Raw genomic sequence first — 22,782 nt, 5'->3', positions numbered from 1 at the left:
GTCATCCCCGTTTGACAGAAGTCGATTGTTAGACGTATTTTGAACAGATAAGCTAAAAGCAACAACACACCTCCATAATAGACATAATGTGAGATTTGTTTCGTTACGAAATTACATTTGGACAAAATTTTCGTTAGTCAGAGATTCTGATTTATCCAAATCTCCAAATCAATGATCTAAAAATTTGGGCCTTTTGTTATTGTTTGAAGCATCGGAAATAACATAACGACACACCGAATAATCCAAAATACTGTAATTTGGATCCATTTTTTTTTTAGTCGAGTGGGCGTTGCGTAAATATTCTAATAAAATTATTTTTGTATTGGGTTTGAACTTGAGACCATTTGTTCATTTGATTTTGCACAGCCCAACAAAGTCAGTTGGGAATAAGGAAATAATACATTTTTAACGTAAAGAATGAATACATATTAATTCTAATTTATTAGTTTTATTCAGATGAGAGCGGCATGGTAGTCTTTGACTCTTTTTGCTTCTCTTTGATTTTTTTTGCATTAACATTTTTTTGTTATTATTAAAAGTTCACTACATATGAAATATAAACATATTGGACTAAATACAGTAAGGTATAAAAGTGAAATTGAATGATTCCTACTTATTGTGTTTGGGTTGGATCGATATGGATCCATCAGAATCTTTAAATCATAACATAACAAATTAATCCAAAATTTATTTTATTCCATTTGTTATTTTAGGATGACGGCGACTTCAGTCAATATTGTCTATTCAGCTCATTCTATTTCTCTTTGTGGGTTGGACTAGCAGGGATTACTCAGAGTGCCTAGGTAATCTCCCGAAATAACGAATGAATATGTTAAAAGGAATATAGCCAAGCTTCCATAATAACTTCCGAAAATTTGAATCTATGAAACAAATCTGAATATACGAAATTAATTCCGAAAATGGATCATTTTAGCATAGCAATTATGACGTAACAAAATGATTTACTTAACAAATGAATCCGAAATTAACTGTAACAAATGTTTCCGTCGTGCACATCTCTACTCCACAATGCACTGCAATGCACAGTAAAGACTTTTTTTTTTTTTCCTAATAGCCCATGACTCCTGGCTTCCTTCCATTACCACTTGCCAACCAGGCGCCGCATATATACGGTGGCAGGTCGGCAGGTTCCCAAGAATTGCCGTACCTGTACATGTGCCCATTCGCCAGTGGGGAAGCTGATCTGCGAGGCCGTGATTGCCGCCCAGGCACCCGCGATCGCTCCCCATGGAGACAAAACAACGGTCTACTGTTGTAAACACAGCACACCGTTGTTCTGTCAGCAATCAACACAGAGCTCCTGTGTTCCTCCTATTTAGGAACACAGGTCCTTGTGTTGATTCCATAAACCCATCCCCCACAAAGTTAGAAAGCATTCCCTAGGCACACATTTAACCCTTTGATCGCCCCTGGTGTTAACCCCTTCCCTGCCAGTGTCATTATTACAGTAAAAGTGCATATTTTTAGCACTGATTAATGTAGTAATGTCACCGGTCCCCTCAAAAGTGTCAAAAATGTCAGTTAGGTGTCCGATCTGTCAGCCGCAATCCCGCTAAAAATCACTGATCACCGCCATTACTAATAATAAATAAATAAATAAATATGACATAAGTCTTTCCCCTAGTTTGTAGACGTGATAAATTTTGCTCAAAAAAAAAAAATCTGCTAATTGGGGTTTTTTTTTTACCAAAATATGTAGCAGAATACAAATTGGCCTAAAATTCTGAAAAAATTTGATTTTAATTTTTTTATTTTTTTATTGAGAATCTTATTTAGCAGAAAGTGAAAAAAAAATATTTTTTTTTTTTCAGAATTGTCACTCTTTTTTTTAATTTATAGTGCAAAAACATAAAAAAAGCACAGGTGATCAAATACCACCAAAAGAAAGCTCTATTTATGGGAAAAAGGGACATCAGTTTTCACACGATGCAATAGTCAGTTAAAGTAACGTAGTGCTCAATCTGAAAAAATGGCCTGATCATTAAGGGGGAAAATATTCAGGTCCAGAAGTGGTTGAAGTTCTACATATTTCACCATTGTCTTCAGCAGCTCAGATGAAAGAGCCACAGGATGTGACCGGGGACACGGGCATCCGACACTTTCCAAAGTGTCAAATTCAAAAGATACTGGTGGAGGCTGCAGCACTGGAACAGAAGTTAAAGCAGCTGTCACTGGAAATCCGAGGGGCAAACATGAGTTCTTTCATTGCAGGAGATTTTGGATGCAGTATTTTAAAAGATATCACTGCTCCAGTGTATACTGTAATGCCTAATATTTATCCATTTAAAATATGATCACATCTGATAATGTGCCACAAAATAACATCGACAAGAATAGCAGGTGCCATCTTTAAGTCATCATGATGAGTTGGCATTCTCAAAAATAAAAAATAATAAAAAAAAAATCTTCCAAACACTACTAAGGACATATTAAGGACAGAATAAAAGGCGGTGTGTCAGATTTTTCTGTGTTTTTGGCAAAACGGTAAGCTTGCTCAAAATAAACACATCAAGTGACAGTGATTTTTCACAAGTGCATATCTTCCTTTGACATTATATCATTTTAAACATTTTTTTTTTTATTATTTGTTTTTATGTCTTGGATGTTGTTCTATAGCTGAAGTCATTGGCAGGAGCCAATTCATGTTATGGAGCCTGCAGGCATACAACACTTGGCTACCCAAGCCAGTTTCTTCTATCCTAATAGTCAGAGTCAGGAAACATGTCCGTATAAGCACTACTAGTTTACCCTTCTGCTGTAGGTTACTCTGCAGCCAGCAAGAAAAAGTTTTAAAGAGCTTAAGAGCACAATGTTATAACCTAATACTTCACAATATTATTTTACTGGATGGTAGATATGGTTGGTGTCCAAAAAATGAGACACAGATACTTGGGGTCTATTTATAAAATAATTATTGAGCGAACATCACGGGTATTTTCACAGTTGTCATTAAAAAAACCCTTAATTTGGGTAATATGTTTACTTCCTATGATCATCAGCTCCATCTAGTGTCCATAATGCAGTATTTTACCCTAATCAAGAAAATACCACATTATTTCCACTAGATGGAGCTGATGATCATAGGAAGTAAACACATTACACAAATTATGGGGATTATTGGTGATGCCTGTGGGAATACTTGAGACATTAACAGTGATTTTTTATATAAATAGACCCCTTGGTTTTTCCATAGTAACAAATATCTGAACAGTTGCTGCAAAGTATGCAAACAGCTGCTATTAATGATTGAGGGTAATTTCCCTGCTTTAAATGAAGTAGGAAATGGGGGTCGTCACTACTGTCTAGGACCCTGGAATGGAGGTCTCACACACCGCTGGCAGCGCTATGAGTTGTAAACTATTGTTGTTACCAGGTGACCATTTACTTCTGTGTAGATTACACATTGACCTAGTGTTTTCTCCATAGGATTATACAGTATGGATAATAAACAGGCAGGATCAATGGTAAACCCTGTCATGGCCTTGCCAGAAATGGGCAGGAGACCTTTCCACCAAGTTCATGGACAATGAAGAACCCATGATTGATCAAGCCCCACTCCAAAAAAAAACAACAAATATATATTGCCTGGAGTTACTCTTTATCTAGTTACAATCACATCTTTCTTACCTGAATCCAAATGACATTACAAATGGAGCAATCATTTTCCTCAGATTGCTGGAAAACAAAAAAAAAGAAAGATAATTATTATAATTATAATATTATTATTATTATAATATTATTTTATTGCTCTTATTTTATTTTTCACAATGATTTCTTGAGGTAGTCCAGCACTGATCACAGGCACTTCAGGAAACCAAGACATTTAGGGAAAATGTATTTTCAGCTGTATAACATAATCACCACTAATGTGTTTTTTTTTTTTTTTCCTAATCTCATGGGATGGGATCAGGGCTTTTTTTTTTTCTCAGAAAATACGTGCAGGAACTCCCCCTTTCTGAATCACCCTTTTCTCTGCCCCTACTCACCTTCGAGCACCATTCCTTGGTTCCACCCCTTATCCTCCTCCTAGTACTGCCCTTTTAGAGAATACAGAACCAAGTATCATTTTGTGGTGCTAAGTAATTTGTTTGGAATATTAATGATAACAAGCATATGGTAATGACCCCTAGCAACAATAGACTACAAGCAACAACAGATCTCCCCACAGCCAGCATCAATAGACTCTCCGCCAACCAGCAACAGTAGATCTCTTCAAGCAACAACTGACCCCCCAGCAATATTAGACCCACCCCCAGCAACAGTAAATCCCCCCACCAGCAACAACAGACCTCCTCAGCAACAATAGACCCTCCTGAAAAAATAGATCCCCTCCAGCTGGAATAAATGCCCCAGCAACCAGCATAAATAGACCATGCAGCACACCCCAGCACCCCTTGCCATTACATACAGTTAGTGCAGGAGGTGCGTTCCTCCATGTTTCCTTGGACGGGATACTGCCCTGGGTAACATGTATCAAAGCAAAGAGCAAAAAATTGAGTTTTTTAAATTCAGTTTGGCAGGGAGCAGCAATTTTATAAATGCTTACAGAACAACATGTAAATGTAAAATTCTTATGTTAGCATGTCTGAGGGATGACATTACCCTGTCTATGAAGTGATGTATCTGTGTGATAGATACAACCTACTCAGCAAAGTTGACATTTAAAAAAAAAATGCCATTTAAATTGACAGTAATTGACAGCTCCCCTTATAATAGGGGGGCACAAGAAAAATGGCATGGGGTTCCCCTAAAAATACATACCAACCCCTTATCCTTGATTAGGGTCTGGTATAGATTTTAAGGTTGCATCTCACCCAAAAAAAAATGTAAGCTCCGAATTAGGCCCTTATATGAAAATGCAGGCTGGACAGCCAGGAAAAGAAAGAGATGAGCATACGCCCTTTCCAACCTCCTAAAACATACGAGGCCACTGGCAAAATAAATTTTCCCCATATTGATTAAAGAGGTCTTCGGAGCAGGTGTTAGAATCTGAGCCATTTAGCCATTTTGGTTAGTGATTTCAGTGCTATTCCTGCCCCTTTGTTTACATGGCCAGGGATTTCCGGCCAGCAAATGTATGGGGCAAGATGATGTCCCCTGTTGCTAAGGACACAGGCAGTGCCAACATCTGCTGTTTCCTTAACAACAATTGACAGGAAGCTGTCATATATCGCATTGCTAGCAAAATGCTACTATATATGACTTTATATTTATGAAAAGCTAACTATAGGTTTGGTGGGTTCTTGGACCAGAAATGATTGTATCCATTATATTAGACACAATAAAATGTCTAAAAATCCAAGTGCCAATCAGTAGCCACCTTCCATAGTCTTACAATTAGTTGCTTGATAGACATTCCCTTTTAAACCAAAAAGCAATATTAATTAATTGTCATAAGGCGTTCAGTAAATGTTTTTACTGTTTCAGTGTTTATTATGCATCTCTTCTGCTAAGTTCTCTGAATACAGCTAGCTTCTCCGAAGTTTCCGTCCCTTTTAGGTTGGATATTCACCAACTTATGCCCACCCAGTGCTGACATCTGCTGCAAGGCCTCTTTCACAACACTTACTTGGTACATGTTGCTGGCTCTTCTACGTCATTCTTCCCATCATCTATTTGAACTTTTACTTCAGATTTAGCAAACCTGTTTAATAAAGAACAAATATAGTTATAAGCCCCTACTGAACTCAGAAACTTGTTCCATTCCAGCCCACATTTGTTACTAATCCATCTAGTGAACGAACCTTTCCTCTCACCAAGGTGCAGTTATTTTCCCATAATAATGAAATCATGAATATGGAGGACCTGACAGTCTCCCTCCATCACCAAGAGGGAAGCCTGGGACTACTGTATAGACTTCCAAACCAGTGCAGAAATACAATTCTTTCCTAGTATTTGATACTGCCTAAAATCTACCTAGTCTCCTATTCAGTTCCAATATCTCTTCTCTTTTTGTACAAAAAGCTGCATTATTCCTCCCACTCCTCCTTTGCAAGCCCATTCTGATCATCCTTCCCTCCCCTGCCTCACATATCCCCCCTTGTTTACTTAGTATCTTCCTGTCTTTATTTCCCCTGATCCTATCTCCCATTTTTTTCACAACCCAAACCCCAATTTTTTTCCCACTCCAGCTCTCCTCCTCCTCCTTTCCTTCTTTTATTTTTGTGGTTTAAAATGATCATATTTTGAGGCTACAGCTACACTTAAGGGGTCCTGCAATCCTGACTCCCATAATCTAAAGTTGACCATACATGGCTTAGATTTTTGGGTTCAGCCAGTGGGCTAAATGAAAAAAAAAAAAAAAAAACTGTACTGTTTCTCCCATCTACACAATTGAGGTGGATGAGGGAATCCTCCTCGCTGCAATAATGTACTCTGACAGTGAGGGGGCTGATCTGCTGTCAGGATACACAGATCAGTGCTGCAGCCCCTTATTATTATTATTATACAGGATTTATATAGCGCCAACAGTTTGTGCAGCGCTTTACAATGTGAGGGAAGACAATACAGTTACAATACAATTCAAAACAGGAGGAACTAGAGGGCCCTGCTCATTAGAGCTTACAATCTAGACGATCAAGTGGCTTTATTTCAACATGTCAGCCGAGGTGGATGGGGGAATCCTCTTTGTTGCAATATTGTGCTCTGACAGCAGGGGGACTTCTCTGCTGTCAGAATACACAGATCAATGCTGCAGCTCCAACTTTTTTTCAACATGTCTGTTCAACAGAAGTCAGTCAATAGATCAACTTCTGTTGAGTGGCGGTGGTCACACATGGATCAAAATGCAGCTGGTCCCTGCTGAACTGGCTGAATTTTAAACCATCGATGGCAACCTTAACCCCTGACTATTGATGTCACATCCCCGCCTCTACCTCATTCAGAAAATGTACTGCATTTATTGAGAAGATACAAAGCATGGAATGAATGGCGTCTGTACTGTGCTAGCAACCTCCTGGAAGCTACTGGAGACCACTGTAGTAGCTAGTGGAGATCATCCATACTAGAACAAAGTTAAACCTGGGTGGCTATATACTAATGTAAAAAGGCATGTTAACAAGAACAAAGGGTCCTTTAAAAAAATATAAGGCTGGAGGTTAACCATTGGCATTCCAAATCTACAAAAGAGTGTAATAAGAAATGCAAGATCAGAATCAGAGCAGCTAAAATAGGTTTTGTAGCTCTTTCTCGGGCTGTCTGCGCAGAAGGCGGACGCTCCGGATCGGCACCATGGTGGCTCTTAGACCTCTGAGAAAACCCAAGATCGTTAAGAAGCGGACGAAGAAGTTCATCCGCCACCAGTCAGACCGTTATGTTAAGATTAAGCCCAACTGGCGCAAGCCTAGAGGTATTGACAACAGAGCCCGCAGAAGGTTCAAGGGTCAGATCCTGATGCCCAACATCGGTTACGGTAGCAACAAGAAAACCAAACACATGCTGCCCACCGGCTTCAAGAAGTTCCTTGTACACAACGTAAAGGAACTCGAAGTTCTAATGATGAGCAACAAGTCATTCTGCGCTGAAATCGCTCATAACGTCTCCTCTAAGAACCGCAAGACTAATGTGGAAAGAGCAGCACAGCTTGCCATCAAAGTGACAAATCCCAACGCCAGACTGCGCAGCGAGGAGAACGAATAAACCCCTGTAACTTTGTTAAATAAAAGAAAAAGTAAAAAAAAAAAAAAAAAATAGGTTTTGTAATAATAAAATAATGTCAGCGCCCAATAAAAGAGTCAGCAGCGTGCATAGGGTGTCAGTATACCAACACTGATGAACACATAAGAAAATAAAGATTGCAGCACTCTAATAAAAGCATAAACATAACACTCAAACGTTCATCGTAAAAAACACAGATATAAAAAAGTTAAGTAATTAAAGAGTCCCGAACCATCTGGTGCTCATATTGTGAAAAATAATACTATGAAATGGTGCTAAATTAACCAAAAATATTTTCAATGCGACAGATATTATAAAAAATGTCCATAGTAATCAGAATGTCCAATCAAAGTGAAAAACTTAGAAAATAGTGCTCTGTAGAGAGTGACACGTGAGCAATAGGCCTCCACCAAGTGGCTACAATGCAAACTCACCAGAGCTAGTAGCTAGGACAGCAATTATGGCTTCAGATCATGTCATCTTTCATCACAGGCTATGTCAGGTCTCCCAAACCTCCAATAGGATGTTTTCCACTTCTTGGAATTTGCTCATTGGCCGATGATCTCTGAGTTGACCTCACCGTCATTTACAACTATATGTGAGTCATTTGCAGTTCATTTACTTGATCATATCTGTTACTAAATCCATGCTAGTTTTTACCAAGGAAATATTGTTGTGCAACAGATCCTATATCTTTCAAAATCCTATACTCCTATGTCCTACACTCTCCAGCTCCCTATTTACTTGTCGAAACTATTCATTTCACATGAGGCATGCCAGAATTCTTTCAAATGATACCAAACAGTAAATTAAAATAACTAAAACATATGTACCTTATTTATGTATGTATATGTGTACATACTGTGTGTTGAAGTTCTATTATCTTGACAGAAAATACACAATTCAAATTGTAATAAAACAGAACAAAATCTAAAAATTGCCAGCAGGTAGAGATTGTCTGTAGAAGATCATAAAAGTAGGACCTGGGTGTGGCAGAGTTCCATCACCAGTGGCTGCCTAAAGGCTGAAGAAAGAACAGTAACACTGAGTTGGAAGAAGGATTCAAGAAGATGGCAAGGGCAGCAGCTAAGCAATGAGGTGGAGCGTGAACCTTGTATCACTAGAGGAAGGCACTCTAGGAGGTAAGTTTACCAATGTACGAGTATAGTTTGCATATTTGCACATTATGGTAAGTTCTTCTGGGACCCCAAAAGGCTTTTGGATCCATTTTAACATTTCGGAAGGAATGGTTGCTGCACCAGAATTTTCAGAAACGTACATGAATCTGTTGGTGCTCGGGCTGAGGTCAAACTGTCCATACAATAAATATAGTTAGGACTCTCTGAATTTGTTAAAACATATTAGTACTTGCTTCAAAACAGCCACAATTGCTGCTGCTGTTGAGTCTGCTGTGTGCAGTACCAGAAGTCCCAGAAACACATGCTGCCTAACTGCCTAAAGTCCAGGGAAAGGTACGTGTGCGCCTGCAGGAGAGACTTTCTGCTTTACGTCCTGTGCTTCTGTTCCAGTGTTCTGGTTGTTCCAGAGTGTCGAAGTTGTAAAGCATCATTCCTATTCTGGTGAGAGACTGCTTCCAAACCTGATCCGGAGAGAGTCAGCAGCTTTTCCTGATCCTATGTGGAGAGGCAGGGCTGCAGGGGGGAAGGGGGGGGGGACCCAGGCAGCAAGAGCAATCTGCACCGCACAGGGTGATTACGGTGAGCCCAGGCACATGTGGAACACTCTGTGAGAATGCCTGTGTCTATTGCATTGTATTTGCTAACCCTTTCTTTTGTCATTTTTAAATAGGAGCTCTACCCAAAAGGAGAAGCTCCGCTTGTTTGCTTGCTCCCCCCCCCACCCGGTGCCATGGGACACTGCTGAATCTGCCTAGTGGGTGGTGAACCAAGAGACCACCTCTACATACATACATACATACAGCGGATCATACTGTTTATTTTAGTCAGAACCTAGATACAAGTACCCCTTTCCCCCTTTGGATTACAAATATCATTCTTGGAATGATTTGAGCTCCTACTGCCGGCAAAGACCAGCAAGGCCTTGCTCAGGAAGAGACTCGCCAAATTCAGAGACAAAGGGTGGCCCCTGTAGGTGATAGAATGCACTCTGTCAAGTTACACTTGTTATTGAAGTATATTCCCTTAAGAGTTATTCATGCCTCTGAACTAGTTAGATCTGATTGTCTTATTATCAATTAATATAGAGTCAGATATCTGATTTGTCACTCTCACACTTTTATAAGCAGAATTGCACTGTTCTTGCAACCATAGTTATATTTTTCTTCAGTTAGATATCATTATATCTATTTGTTCCTGATATTATTGAAGTAAAGGATTCTGAGTCTTGGGTTACCTTGTGCTTTATTGGAACTTCAAGACTCAGAATCTCACTCTGGTCCTAGACTGTCATAATTCCTTTTGTGTTGAAATCGCATTTGTTCCTTTTCCATTTTAAACTTAGTAAACTGATATACCTAAATCTAGGTGTCATTGTTGTGTTTTCTGAGCCATCATGTCGGAACCCATAGTGTCAAGCGGGTTGGAGGTGCCTCAGGGTCAAGGAAGTGAGGAGGAAATGAACATACTCAGCAGACCCAGTAGGGGTGTGCTACATATATAAAGAAAATAAGCAGGTAAAAAATACTGAGAATAAATCCTGAGCTAACAAGTACTGTATTTTGACAGGCAGATGCCCATGGCCTTGAAAACCAAAAAAAGAATATGTATGCGTTGCCTATAGCAACAAGTCAGCTTCAACTGATCATTTTCTAGTGAAGGTTAGAAGGAAAGTAAACATCAGATGACTTGATATTTAAAGCAGAGCTCAACCCCCCCACCATAAAATTAAAAGTCAGCAGCTGTAAATACTGTAGCTGCTGAGTTTTAATATTAGGACACTTACCTGTCCAGGGATCCCGCGCTGTCCGCTCCCCAGTCAATTTTGCAATTGGCTCTTGGGTGCTTTGTATGAATTTGAAGGGCTGTAACACTCCAACTTCAACTTTGTTGGGCGGGGGGGGGGGGGCTGGAACAGGTACAGGGAGGGTCATTATTGGAGCAGAGCAGGAGGACCCAAATAATCCAGCAGCTTTTCCGAGGGTAGCGCTATGCCAGAACATAGGGATGCTTCCTCCATGTGCTACTCCTGGTAAAGCTGCTGGATTATTTGGGTCCTCCTGCTCTGCTCCAGTAATGACCCTCCCTGTACCTGGACTGAGTGACACTGACACATCTGGAAACATTTCAAAGGGCATTAATTAAAGAGGAGCTTCAACCCCCCCCCCCCCCCAACAAAAAAGGAAAGTCAGCAGTTACAAATACTGTAGCTGCTGACTTTTAATATTAGGACACTTACCTGTGCAGGGATCCCGCAATGTTGGAACTCCAGCCCATTTTTAAATCAGCCCTCGGATGCTGCCGCCCCCATTCCTTGTAAGGGAAACCTTTGCAGCTTCACACCTAGTTCCATATTGCGCATGCGCGAAGCAGTACCATAAGACTAGCTCAATGTCTTGTAATGTCACTGTATCATTTCCTGACCAGCAAATGTTTAACCACTTGCCGACCGCCGCACGACTATCTACGTCGGCGGTCAGCCCCTCACAGGCAAACTAACGTAGGGCTACGTTGCTTGCTTGTGAGGGTCTAGGGAGCGAGCGCGCGCCCCCGGGGCGCGCTCCCGCTCCCGCGTGGTCACGGACCCCCCCGCGCGTGTGACCAGCGGACCCGATGTCCGCCGGTCACTCGGCGATCGGCGGGGGAGAGGGAGAATGTCAGGCAGCTTGTGTAAACAAACTGCCTGTCATTCTCCTCGCTGCAAAGACACTGATAAAACGGATCTGGTATGTAGATCCGTTGATCAGTGTCCTTACAGCTAGAGCCACAGCCAATCACAGTAGAAACCACGCCCCTAGGGACACACACAGCCCCTCCCTTCCAAATAAAGTTAACCCCTTCACTACCAGTGTATTTTTACAGTAACAGTGCATATATATAGCACTGATTACTGTAGAAATGTCACTGGTAACCCCAAAAGTGTCAAAAATGTCAGTCAAGGGTCCGATCTGTCCGCCGCAATGTCGCAGTACCGCAAAAAAAATCGCAGATCGCCGCCATTACGCGTTAAAAAAAAAAACAACAAAAATGACAAAAATCTTTCCCTTTGTTAGTAAACGCGATAACTTTTGCGCAAACCAATCAAAATACGCTTTTTGCGATTTTTTTTACCAAACATAGGTAGCATAAAATAAATTGGCCGAAAATTTTTAAAAATTTTGATTTTTACATTTTTTTTGGGGGGAATTTCATATAAAAAAATGTGAAAAATATTGCTATTTTTGCAAAATTGACGCTCTTTTTTTGTTTATAGCGCGTGATCAAAAAATCGCACAGGTGATCAAATACCACCAAAAGAAAGCTCTGTTTGTGGGAAAAAAAGGACGTCAAATTCGTTTAGGTACAGCGTCGCACGACCGCGCAATTGTGCGTTAAATTCACGCAGTGCCGAATCGCAAAATACCCCCTGGTCGGAATGGGGGTAAAATCTTCCGGGGCTTAAGTGGTTAATTCACAACAATTCTTTTTCAGGAACTGCTCCCAGTATTTATTGGTGTAGGTAGTTTTCTACAGAAATAATCAGTACCTTTGTACGAAAGATATCTTGAATTGAAAGGGCTTTAACACTCCAACTTCAAAGGGATTAAACAACTCCACCCAAAAGGGGAAGCTCTGCTTGTTTGCTTCCACTGCACCCCCATCCCCCCCACTGCCACATTTGGCACCTTTCAGAGAGGAGGGGGGGAGCGGGTACCCGTTTTTGACAGGTACCAGCTCCCACTTTCAGGTGACTTTGCAGCCGCAAAGTAACTTGGAGGTTTGGCCCCTCTCCTCCTTCCCCCACCGCTGGGCCATTCACAAAGCGCAGCGCACTTCACGCATGCGCAGTAGGGAGGCTTCACTGCCGTTTTCCCTTACAAGAAATGGCAGCAGCAGCACCCGAGAGCCAATTGCAAAATTGGCTGGGGAGCGGACATCGCGGGATCCCTGAACAGGTAAGTGTCCTAATATTAAAAGTCAGCAGCTGCAGTATTTGGAGCTTCACTAGAAAATGATCAGGTAAAGCTGACTTGTTTCTAATGGCAACCCATACATATTCTTTTTCGGTTTCCAAGGCCATGGGCACCTGTCTGTCAAAATACCTGTTAGCATTTACCTGCTTATTTTCTTAATATACATTATAGGAAAAGGGTCCAGTATATTGACAAATGTGCTCTAAATTCTGTTCCTATTAAATCTTATAACATGTTAGAAATACATCAGGCTAAAAAAAAGAAGAGGAAAGCAGCCTACTGTAACTATTTGGAATTCAGGCTACTATAGTGAAAATATAAACCTTTTTTCACTGATTGTTTGGGCTTTCTACATTTTGAGCATTCTTTCCCACTTTAATAAATTAATTATCACTAAGGGCCATTTTACACCACAATTTCTGCATTCCGGATGCTTTTCTGCATGCGCATTTTTAATGCATTTTTTTATGCATTCTGGTGCATTTTTTCTTCATCTCAGAAGAAACAGAAAAAAATGCAACATGTTCTAATTTTGTTGATTGCATTGGAACGCACTGCACGGTTGTGAATTAGAACCTTTGGAGTCCATGGTAAACACTGCCCATGTGTTTTTGATGCAGAATAAGAACACAGTGGACTGTATCTAGTGTGAACTAGCTTTTAAGCTTACTATGCTGACATATAGTATTTGAGACCTTTGACAATGATAAGCAAAAAACACATAAAATACGAAGTGGTAAAGAATGTCAACACAAACCAATATTTATAGTCAATATTGAACATTTCATCACTATTGGTCTAAGCGATCAGTGTCTTATCTGTTTACATACTAAACTTCAGTCCTTTAAAGATTTCCTTATACTTATATAAAGATTCAGACTGGTTAACTGCCAGGCCAGCTAAGCATGGAAGTGCTTTGTTTATGAGGTTAAAGTCGTATTTCCAACAAACTTTGCTTTAGGTTAGAGAGAATGTGGAAATGTTAGATTGTCAGTTTTTGTCGCGCTCTATACAATCCTTTCCTGTCCTGGTCACGGGTGACTAGGGACAGGAAGGGAAAATAAATCTCTCCGTGAATTTTAGTAGACCTCTTTCAGGTTTTTATTTTTAGAAGCAGGATCCTTGTTTGGAGGTCCAACTATTATTGTAACTACAAATATTTACAGTCCCTTGAAATTTTCCACATTTTGTCATGTTACAACCAAAAGCTTAAATGTATTTTATTGGGATTTTATGTGATTGGCCAACACAAAGTGGCACATAAATGTGAAGTGGAAGGAAAATGATAAATGGTTTTCAACATTTTTTACAAATAAATATTTGGAAAGTGTGGCGTGCATTTTTATTCAGGCCCCCTGAGTCAATACTTTGTAGAACCACCTTTCGCTGCAATTACAGCTGCAAGTCTTTTGGGAATGTCTCTACCAGGTTTGCACATATACAGCGTGACATTTTTGCCCATTCTTCTTTGCAAAATAGCTCAAGCTCTGTCAGATTGGATGGAGAGCATCTATAAATAGCAATTTTCAAGTCTTGCCACAGATTCTCAATTGGATTTAGGTCTGGACTTTGACTGGGCCATTCTATCACATGAATATGCTTTGATCTAAACCATTCCATTTTAGCTCTAGCTAACTTTATATACCATTATCTGGCTGATGCTCCTGGAAGCTGAAAATCACTGAAGTAAACACTGTTACTCCAGTGGTCTCCACTTGCTTCTGAGTCCTTGACATCACTCCCCTATCACTCCACCTCGCCCAATCAGAAAAAGCTTTGCATTCATTAAGAAAATGCAAAGCCTTCACAGAATGGTGCCCGAGCTGAGCGGCCAGCCTCCCAGCATTGGTCTCGGAGGTAATTGGAGACCACTGTTGAAGCGATGTCTACTTCAGTGATTTCCAGCTTCCAGGGGCGTCAGCCAGATATGGTATATATAGTTACATTGGTCCAAGCTGGACCAATGTGACTATATAAAAATATACCATGTCTGGAATTCTTCTTTTAGCAGCTATGAAATACAGGAATACTATCAGCTAAAATGCACTAAGAATTACAACAAAGTATTATCAAGATACTTGAATAAATTTCAATGCCTACCAGGAACAGAGTCCATGAGCTAAGAATACTTGTCATAATTATCGAGTACATGGCAATGCCTGAAACTCTGTGTGTTTGTATAGTGCAGCTCCTGAACCAGTACATAGAATCATAACTGCGTGTGCATTTATTAATGTTTGCTAATTCTCGTGCACATTATTGAATTAGGACATACACCCAGGACTGGATTTTGGAGCCTTGAGGCCTAATTAAAGGACAGCAGAGTTAAGGAGAATTGCTGAGTGGTCATCACCTTCTGTAACTCCTGATCGGACCTGCATCCTGTTTTAGTGGAATCACCTCCTGACTCTGCTTTATCCTGATCTTATATTGCTGACTTCATCCTCTGCCAGCTGTTTTTGTACTTCTGCAGCCCGTCTGATATTGACCCTGACCTGGCCTCTGACCCTGCCCCTGCCTTCCAAATTGCTATCCAGTTGTTGCTATCTCTGGCTTGTCTTGACTAAAGCCTTGATTCCTGCATCTGTGGGTTCCTGTACTTTATCTGTGTGCTAACATTCTTCCATTCTGAGCACACAGAACATGCCAGCAGTGTCGTTACTGTCATCTGACTGCCCATTGTGTCAATACCTACCTGTGCCACTTCTCATCCTGCTGCAGACTGTCACCAACTCCACGGGGTATTGAACAGGGGGTGTAAGGGAAGCCCTCTATCAGGTATGTGACAATACGGATATTCCTGCCTAGCAAAATTTCTCATGATATCTATTCAACCCTGAAGTAACAAAGGGGTCCCCAAATGGAATGATGTTTTCAACTTGATTTTTATTCGTTTTTTATACATATTTTCCATGCCTGGAAGAATAATAAATGCCTGCTCATGCTCCCCAAAATAATCCCCATCCGGCACAGGTAACCCCGGTGGAACAAACCCGGGGGCTGAGGAGTTAAGCAGATAAACTCCATCATCTGCCAATAGGATCCACTACGGGGATCCTAGCTCCACCTCTTGTGTCGGCGGCCGCTATTAGAATATACCTCTGCAAAATGACAGGATGCGCGCGCACCCGCGACGCGTCATCCACGGGAAACCGGAAATGGTCATCAGTTACGCAATCGCGCACAAACTGCGCATGCGCGGGGGTTATATAAAGGCTGGGAATCGAAACAGGGCGCCACTTCCCTCAAGCTGAGGGACCGTGACCACGCTACTTGGATCCTACTCTTCCCCTACTCATGGATACTGAACAAAACAGTGAGTTTACCACAATGCAAATAGATGCATTGATGGTATTCCCCCACTTGGGTAAATGTAACTAGACTCTCCCTGTCCACCATTAGTATGAACAGGAACAGCCGGACCAGCACCCCCTACTGGAGACAACTGGAACTGTTTACTACCACAGGACCAGCTGGAGCGATACCCCCCAGTGGATGACACTGGAAGTACATACTATCATATACTTTTAAAGTAAGTGTACAACTAGGACAAAATACAGTGAAATAAAATCATTGTTTCAAACCCAAAACCAAACAATTCCTTTTATATACAGATTTGACCAGATACGGGATGATATAACACTTCTTCCTCCCCACCTGGCCCAAAGAACATATATAGCCAGTAAGTACCTATTGAACACAACTGGTATATATATTAATATAAAGTAAACACTAAATACCTATATATTACACTTCATATATCCCAGTAGCTACGTCCAATTGATTCTTATGAGGACTTTAGGACCAAAAGCAGGCCCAGGCACGAAATACTATTACTTATCAAGTACGTACTATATTATGTGACCAAACGTGAAACAAATGTCTCCAACTGGTCTAACATAATAAATACTCATATTACCACTTAATATATCCACAGAGATGGCTGACATAACTTCCTTGACAAAGGCTTTTTTGCCGAAATGCGTAGGAAACCTGAATACTCTCCATTAAAAGATCCAACGCCATACAAGATGCTTGGACCAATAGAGAGAGTTTACTGTCACCCTACCACCATGTCACTTCTTTCATACTTCTCTTGACCTTCACTCATGGGTCTATAACCCATACACTTTATGTATTATACCTGTTGTGACTTCAGCAAACGTATACACACTTACCTTGTATGTTTATACAAATAAATCTAATTTTATTATATTCAAGATATTTTTTCATGTATTAGCCTTTTAAAGTCCCACACTTTGACCTGAGGCACCAAAACCCTCCCTTCCATCTATTCAAATGCATATTTATACACCTAATAACTTGATTTGTCTATGAAGCTCTAAGATGAGTAAGAAAAGATTTTCCACTTGAAAGGTGGGAGAAAAATAGCTTGGCTCTATTGAAAACATAGAAGCGTTGTCAAATTTATAAAGCAGTAAATCTGACATCTACACATTAAGCCATCATTCACATTGATCACGGCTTTAAAATCGTGCGACTTTATCTGAACTCGCACAATTTCAAAACCGCATTTCAGTCCGAATTCGGGGGCGAATTAAAATACATCTTTGCAGGTTCATGGACAGATGTCTATTGAAGTCCCCCCGGAAGTCACCAAAAGTAGTGCAGGAACTGCTTTTGGAAATCGGTCTGGCGCCCCAAAGTCGGCATCGCACTGATTGGCACAGTGCCATTGCCGGCAATAGGCTGCAATTTGTCATGTCATTTGACCTGCCAAATCGCAAGTCAAATCGCACCGATGTGAACGGGGGCTGTATCTATATATATGTAGCACCCTACAGGTAGGTGCTAGGTAAAAACATAGTGGGCCTTGTCTGCCTAACAGCAGGGCCATGTTTCTTTTGTCAGGTAGGTTGTCATGACTCCCAAGTGTGTCTTCTGAGGAGGGGAGTCTCCCCACTGGCTCTAAACGAGGCTTCTGATAGGGCAGTAGAGGAAACCCAATCAGAGATACATTTGGACTTGTTGCTACCCTAGGAGGCAGATTCTGCCGCAGAGGATTCTGGGGGAGAGTCTAAGTCTGAAGGGAGTGCATGATTCAGCGTCTTTGGCGGGAGCTGAGTCCCAGGAGGGAGAGAACAGCTGTCTCCCCTCCTGTCTGAGGAAGGGGATGTCTCGGGGTGTCGCCTGAGAGTCCAGAAAGCACTGAGTTGAGCTGAGGGGATCCGGTGTGCCGAGAACCAGCGGAGAGGGGTCCAGTCCCAGGAAAGCCTACACAGGTCATGAGTACTGAGGATTGCCCCTGGGGGTCTGCCTGAAGTGTTAGAGGAGGCCGCTCCAGAGGAGGTTCTGGGATCCAGTGTCAGCTAGCTGTAAAGGGGGTACCTAGGTTGAGGACCCTGAAGTAACAGAGGGGGTACATAGTCAGTGGACCATGAAGAGCTAAAAGAGTAAAGGGGTTGCCTGCAGTTTGGGCCCTGAATTGTGCAGAGTACTGGTTGAGAGTTGCAGCCATACAGTAATTCACAGAAAGCTACCTCAAGCCAGTGCCAGGCTGGAGGGAGTAGTCAGTGACTTTTCAGTGCAGCAGTATCAGCAGTTCTATGCTCCACAGTCCTGAGTCTTCTGGACCTATAGTCGAGGATTCAGCACTTCTTTCAAGTTACAGTGTGTTCTAAGCATCAGTGAGCACTGGCTGGCATCGGCTGGCGTCAAGGCAGCGCTAATAGACATTTTCTGGATAAAGTCCAGAGTTGTATCTAGTTAAGCCTAAAGGAGTATCCCACTCATTCCCTTCTCCCATCCCCTTATCTACAATAAAACCAAAAACAAAGATGCCGGAGTTGTCAATGTCTCAGTTCTCACACCCAGGGTCGCAGCTCACATGGGCTGGAGAGGTAACCGGTAACAATGGCAGACCCACATCAGGCCACAGGCCTGGAAAACCTGCTACATATATATACAGTATCTCACAAAAGTGAGTACACCTCACATTTTTGTAAATATTTTACTATATCTCTTTATGTGACAACACTGAAGAAATTAAACTTTGCTACAATGCAAAGTAGTGAGTGTACAGCTTGTATAACAGTGTAAATTTGTTGTCTCAAAATAACTCAACACACTGCCATTAAGGTCTAAACGGCTGGCAACAAAAGTGAGTACGCTTCTAAGTAAAAATGTCCAAATTGGGCCCAATCAGCCATTTTCTCTCCCCGATGTCATGTGACACATTAGTGTTACAAGATCTCAGGTGTGAATGGGAAGCCGGTGTGTTAAATTTGGTGTTATCGCTCTCACTCTCGCATACTGGTCAGTGGAAGTTCAACATGGCACCTCATGGCAAAGAACTCTCTGAGGATCTAAAAAAAAAGAATTGTTGCTCTATATAAAGATGACCTAGGCTATAAGAAGATTGCCAGGACCCTGAAACTGAGCTGCAGCATGGTGGCCAAGACCATAGAGCAGTTTAACAGGATAGGTTCCACTCAGAACAGGCCTCGCCATGGTTGACCAAAGAAGTTGAGTGCAAGTGCTCAGCATCATATCCAGAGGTTGTCTTTGGGAAATAGACGTATGAGTGCTGCCAGCATTGCTGCAGAGGTTGAAGGGGTGGGGGTCAGCCTGTCAGTGCTCAGACCATACACTGCACACTGCATCAAATTGGTCTCATGGCTGTCGTCCCAGAAGGAAACCACTTCTGATGATGCACAATAAAGCCCGCAAACAGTTTGCTGAAGACAAGCAGATATTGCCTTCCCAGGGGGCATCTGTGTGGCTGCAGCTACATCACCACTGCCTTCAGGAAAACCAAGAGGTGGACAACAAAAAAAGTAAGAAAAACAAATAAAAAACAAAAACATTTTTTTAATTAAAGGGGTAGTGGTGCGCTTCAGGGATCAGCTCTAATGGATCTCTATTTGGGTTGGTGGCAGTGGTGTGTACAAATCTTGCTTTAAAGGTGCTCCGCGTGATAAATATAATATTAATATTTTTAAAATAATTAGGTGATGAAAGTGCAGGTGTGTCAATCAAATCAGTAAATATCAAGGTTTTTCTTAAAATAAATAAATATATGAGTGCGGTGTGTATCAATAGATAAATAAATAAATAAATAAATATCAGAATGCTACTTCTTTACCAGTGACATCAATAAATAAATTATATAAATCCAGTGTTGGTCTTCAATCTGATTCATAAACAGTAAAACAAATATATATTGTGCTCAAAATAAAGTGCTACATGCAATTTTCTATTAAAACGGTGCTAGAAAAGATATCTGTGAATAGTTCGATTGTAATCCTTCAAATACCAATATTTAAATGAGATAGTCCAAAAGAAAAAAATTATATAGAGAACATCCAAAATAGCTTGTGTGAATACGTTCCTCGCTTATATCCGTGCTTCACTCATGCAATTAAGTGACTATGATCTCCTTCACCTTGTGTGTCACCTCTGAGTGCTCTAGCCTCTCACCTTATAGGCAAGATCAATTTGCCTTTGGTATCTATCCAAGCTCAACGATAGACTCAATTTCTCTCAATCCGGATCCTTTCTTACTTAATGGAGCTGCTTTCTTGGATCCCTCTAAGTGTTTGTCTTGATCGTTTTTAGTACTATCCTCTTTGTCCGATCTTTAGTGTGCCGGATACAGGTGGGTCACACAGACCCCACAAGCCTGTGATCCCTTTATCCTTTGGTGGATCAAACCATAGGAACACCTCCTCTCCTCTTGGATATCGTTGAGCTTGGATAGATACCAAAGGCAAATTGATCTTGCCTATAAGGTGAGAGGCTAGAGCACTCAGAGGTGACACACAAGCTGAAGGAGATCATAGTCACTTAATTGCATGAGTGAAGCACGGATATAAGCGAGGAACGTATTCACACAAGCTATTTTGGATGTTCTCTATATAATTTTTTTCTTTTGGACTATCTCATTTAAATATTGGTATTTGAAGGATTACAATCGAACTATTCACAGATATCTTTTCTAGCACCGTTTTAATAGAAAATTGCATGTAGCACTTTATTTTGAGCACAATATATATTTGTTTTACTGTTTATGAATCAGATTGAAGACCAACACTGGATTTATATAATTTATTTATTGATGTCACTGGTAAAGAAGTAGCATTCTGATATTTATTTATTTATTTATTTATCTATTGATACACACCGCACTCATATATTTATTTATTTTAAGAAAAACCTTGATATTTACTGATTTGATTGACACACCTGCACTTTCATCACCTAATTATTTTAAAAATATTAATATTATATTTATCACGCGGAGCACCTTTAAAGCAAGATTTGTACACACCACTGCCACCAACCCAAATAGAGATCCATTAGAGCTGATCCCTGAAGCGCACCACTACCCCTTTAATTATATCATTTACTGCTTTAGTATCAGTCCCAGTGGCGCTGCAGCAGGGAGTCTCTGGCCACCTCAGACAGCGCAGGGATCACACACACCCCCTGATTAAAAACATTTTTTTGTTATACAGCAGTATTAGGTGATTTCACATCTACATGCAGAGATGCACGCTAATGTTAATTTTAGGGAAAGGTCCATGTTAAGAAAAACATTTCTACAGTGTGTTAGTCACATTTAAAGTATTTTTTCAAGATGAAAAAAAGCATAGAATAAAGCCTAATACAGACGGGCCACATGTCGGATGGCATCAACTGGGTTAAAAGAAACCTGTCAGCATTTTGCCGGTGTGGCAATAGCTGAGAGCACTGATCGGGGTGTTCTGGCAGGGTGGCCTTGCCCCCATCAGAATAGGGGAGATAGCACAGCAGGGGAGATGTATTAACATCGTATGGTTAGTATAGCGGCTTCTCCTGAGCTGTCAGTCTTTTTTTTTTTTTTTTCGTTTAGCCCTGATGGATTGAACAGAAGAGAAAAAAAAACTAGTTGTGTGCCAGGCTTAAAGGTTAACAATGTTGGCATAGTAAATCATCTTTGGAACACAATTTGTAAATGAAAGTATAATTAGAAAGATGATACATGTTTTTTATCAATCAACATGATTATTCACAAATGCTGAGGCATTTTCAAATTACAGGTAAGTATAACAATGCAACAGATAAAAATGTATATCCATTATCTTGACTCAATAGGCATACATCCAGTCAGAGTATAAACTAGTGATTGACCAATATTGTTTTTTTATTGCCGATACCGATATCAATATTTTGGTCATCGCATATCGGTATCGGCCTATATTTTCGTACATTAAAATGTTTGTTTTTTTTTTGACAGGTACTCTTAGGATCTGGGGGTCTAAAATACCCTAAACCCCTCCTCTGCACTTAAAAGCATTCAAAATGCCAAGTTTAGCTGTTTTGAATGCTGTCATTTTTTTGAATTTGGCGCTGAGTACCCGGAAGTGATGTCATGACTGTCTGGGTTTTTACATGGAGACCCGATCAGATCCGAATGTGGCTTTGATCGAATCTTCTCTTCGGTGGCTGGGCAGGCGAGACCCGCAGAAGGCGGCGGGAGGCTTATCAGCCGCATCGGTTGTCATTACAAGACAGCCGACCGTCGGCTATGGACGGCGGTACCGGGGTGATGCCTCTAGCTGCAGTCATCACTCCGGAACAAGCACTTTCCCAAAATATCGGCAATATGGGTAACCTCAGGGGCCGATTCCGATATATCGGGGAAAGTGCATTTGCTGATAATCGGTCAATCCCTAGTATAAACCATAGAGTATCCATTCCTAATCTATCAGCGGACCAACAATTGTGTAAAGATCATAAAAAGGAGATCAAGGTTGACAATTTGATAAAGATTGGGAAATACAGTGCATCCGGAAAGTATTCACAGCACTTCACTTTTTCCACATTTTGTTATGTTACAGACTTATTTCAAAATGGATTAAGTTCATTATTTTCCTCAAAATTCTACAAACAATACCCCATAATGACAAGATAAATGAAGTTTGATTGAAATCTTTACAAATCATTTAAAATTAAAAAAGGGAAAAATCCCATGTACATAAGTATTCATAGCCTTTGCCATGACACCCAAAATT

At 40.8% G+C, this 22,782-nt stretch overlaps 2 protein-coding genes across 4 annotated transcripts in view; one reads left to right on the top strand and one right to left on the bottom strand.

Moving 5' to 3' along the window:
* LOC309545585 (phosphatidylinositol 3,4,5-trisphosphate 3-phosphatase TPTE2-like) overlaps nt 1–22,782 on the bottom strand; it is a 112,648-nt gene that overhangs the window by 57,816 nt on the left and 32,050 nt on the right. For all 3 annotated transcript variants that reach the window (XM_082244816.1, XM_082244815.1, XM_082244817.1), the window contains exons 3-4: nt 5,591–5,665; nt 3,649–3,696 (exon numbers count right to left, since the gene is read on the bottom strand). In XM_082244816.1, the coding sequence (XP_082100942.1) occupies nt 3,649–3,696; nt 5,591–5,665 (123 nt within the window). The remainder of the gene's footprint in view (nt 1–3,648; nt 3,697–5,590; nt 5,666–22,782) is intronic.
* Nucleotides 7,202–7,710, top strand: LOC309547522 (large ribosomal subunit protein eL32-like). The gene has a single exon (XM_082247393.1). It carries the CDS (start codon nt 7,252–7,254, stop codon nt 7,657–7,659), a length of 408 nt encoding a protein of 135 aa, XP_082103519.1. The 5' UTR covers nt 7,202–7,251; the 3' UTR covers nt 7,660–7,710.

Source organism: Pelophylax lessonae (assembly GCF_965119305.1).
Source record: "Pelophylax lessonae genome assembly, chromosome: 2".
In the NCBI taxonomy this organism is placed as follows: domain Eukaryota; kingdom Metazoa; phylum Chordata; class Amphibia; order Anura; family Ranidae; genus Pelophylax; species Pelophylax lessonae.
Note: the sequence above shows the minus strand (reverse complement) of the source record. Positions and strands in the feature narration are given on the sequence as shown.

Excerpts from the sequence above, each read along its gene's own strand:
- LOC309547522 (XM_082247393.1), top strand. The coding sequence starts at position 7,252 with ATGGTGGCTCTTAGACCTCTGAGAAAACCCAAGATCGTTAAGAAGCGG.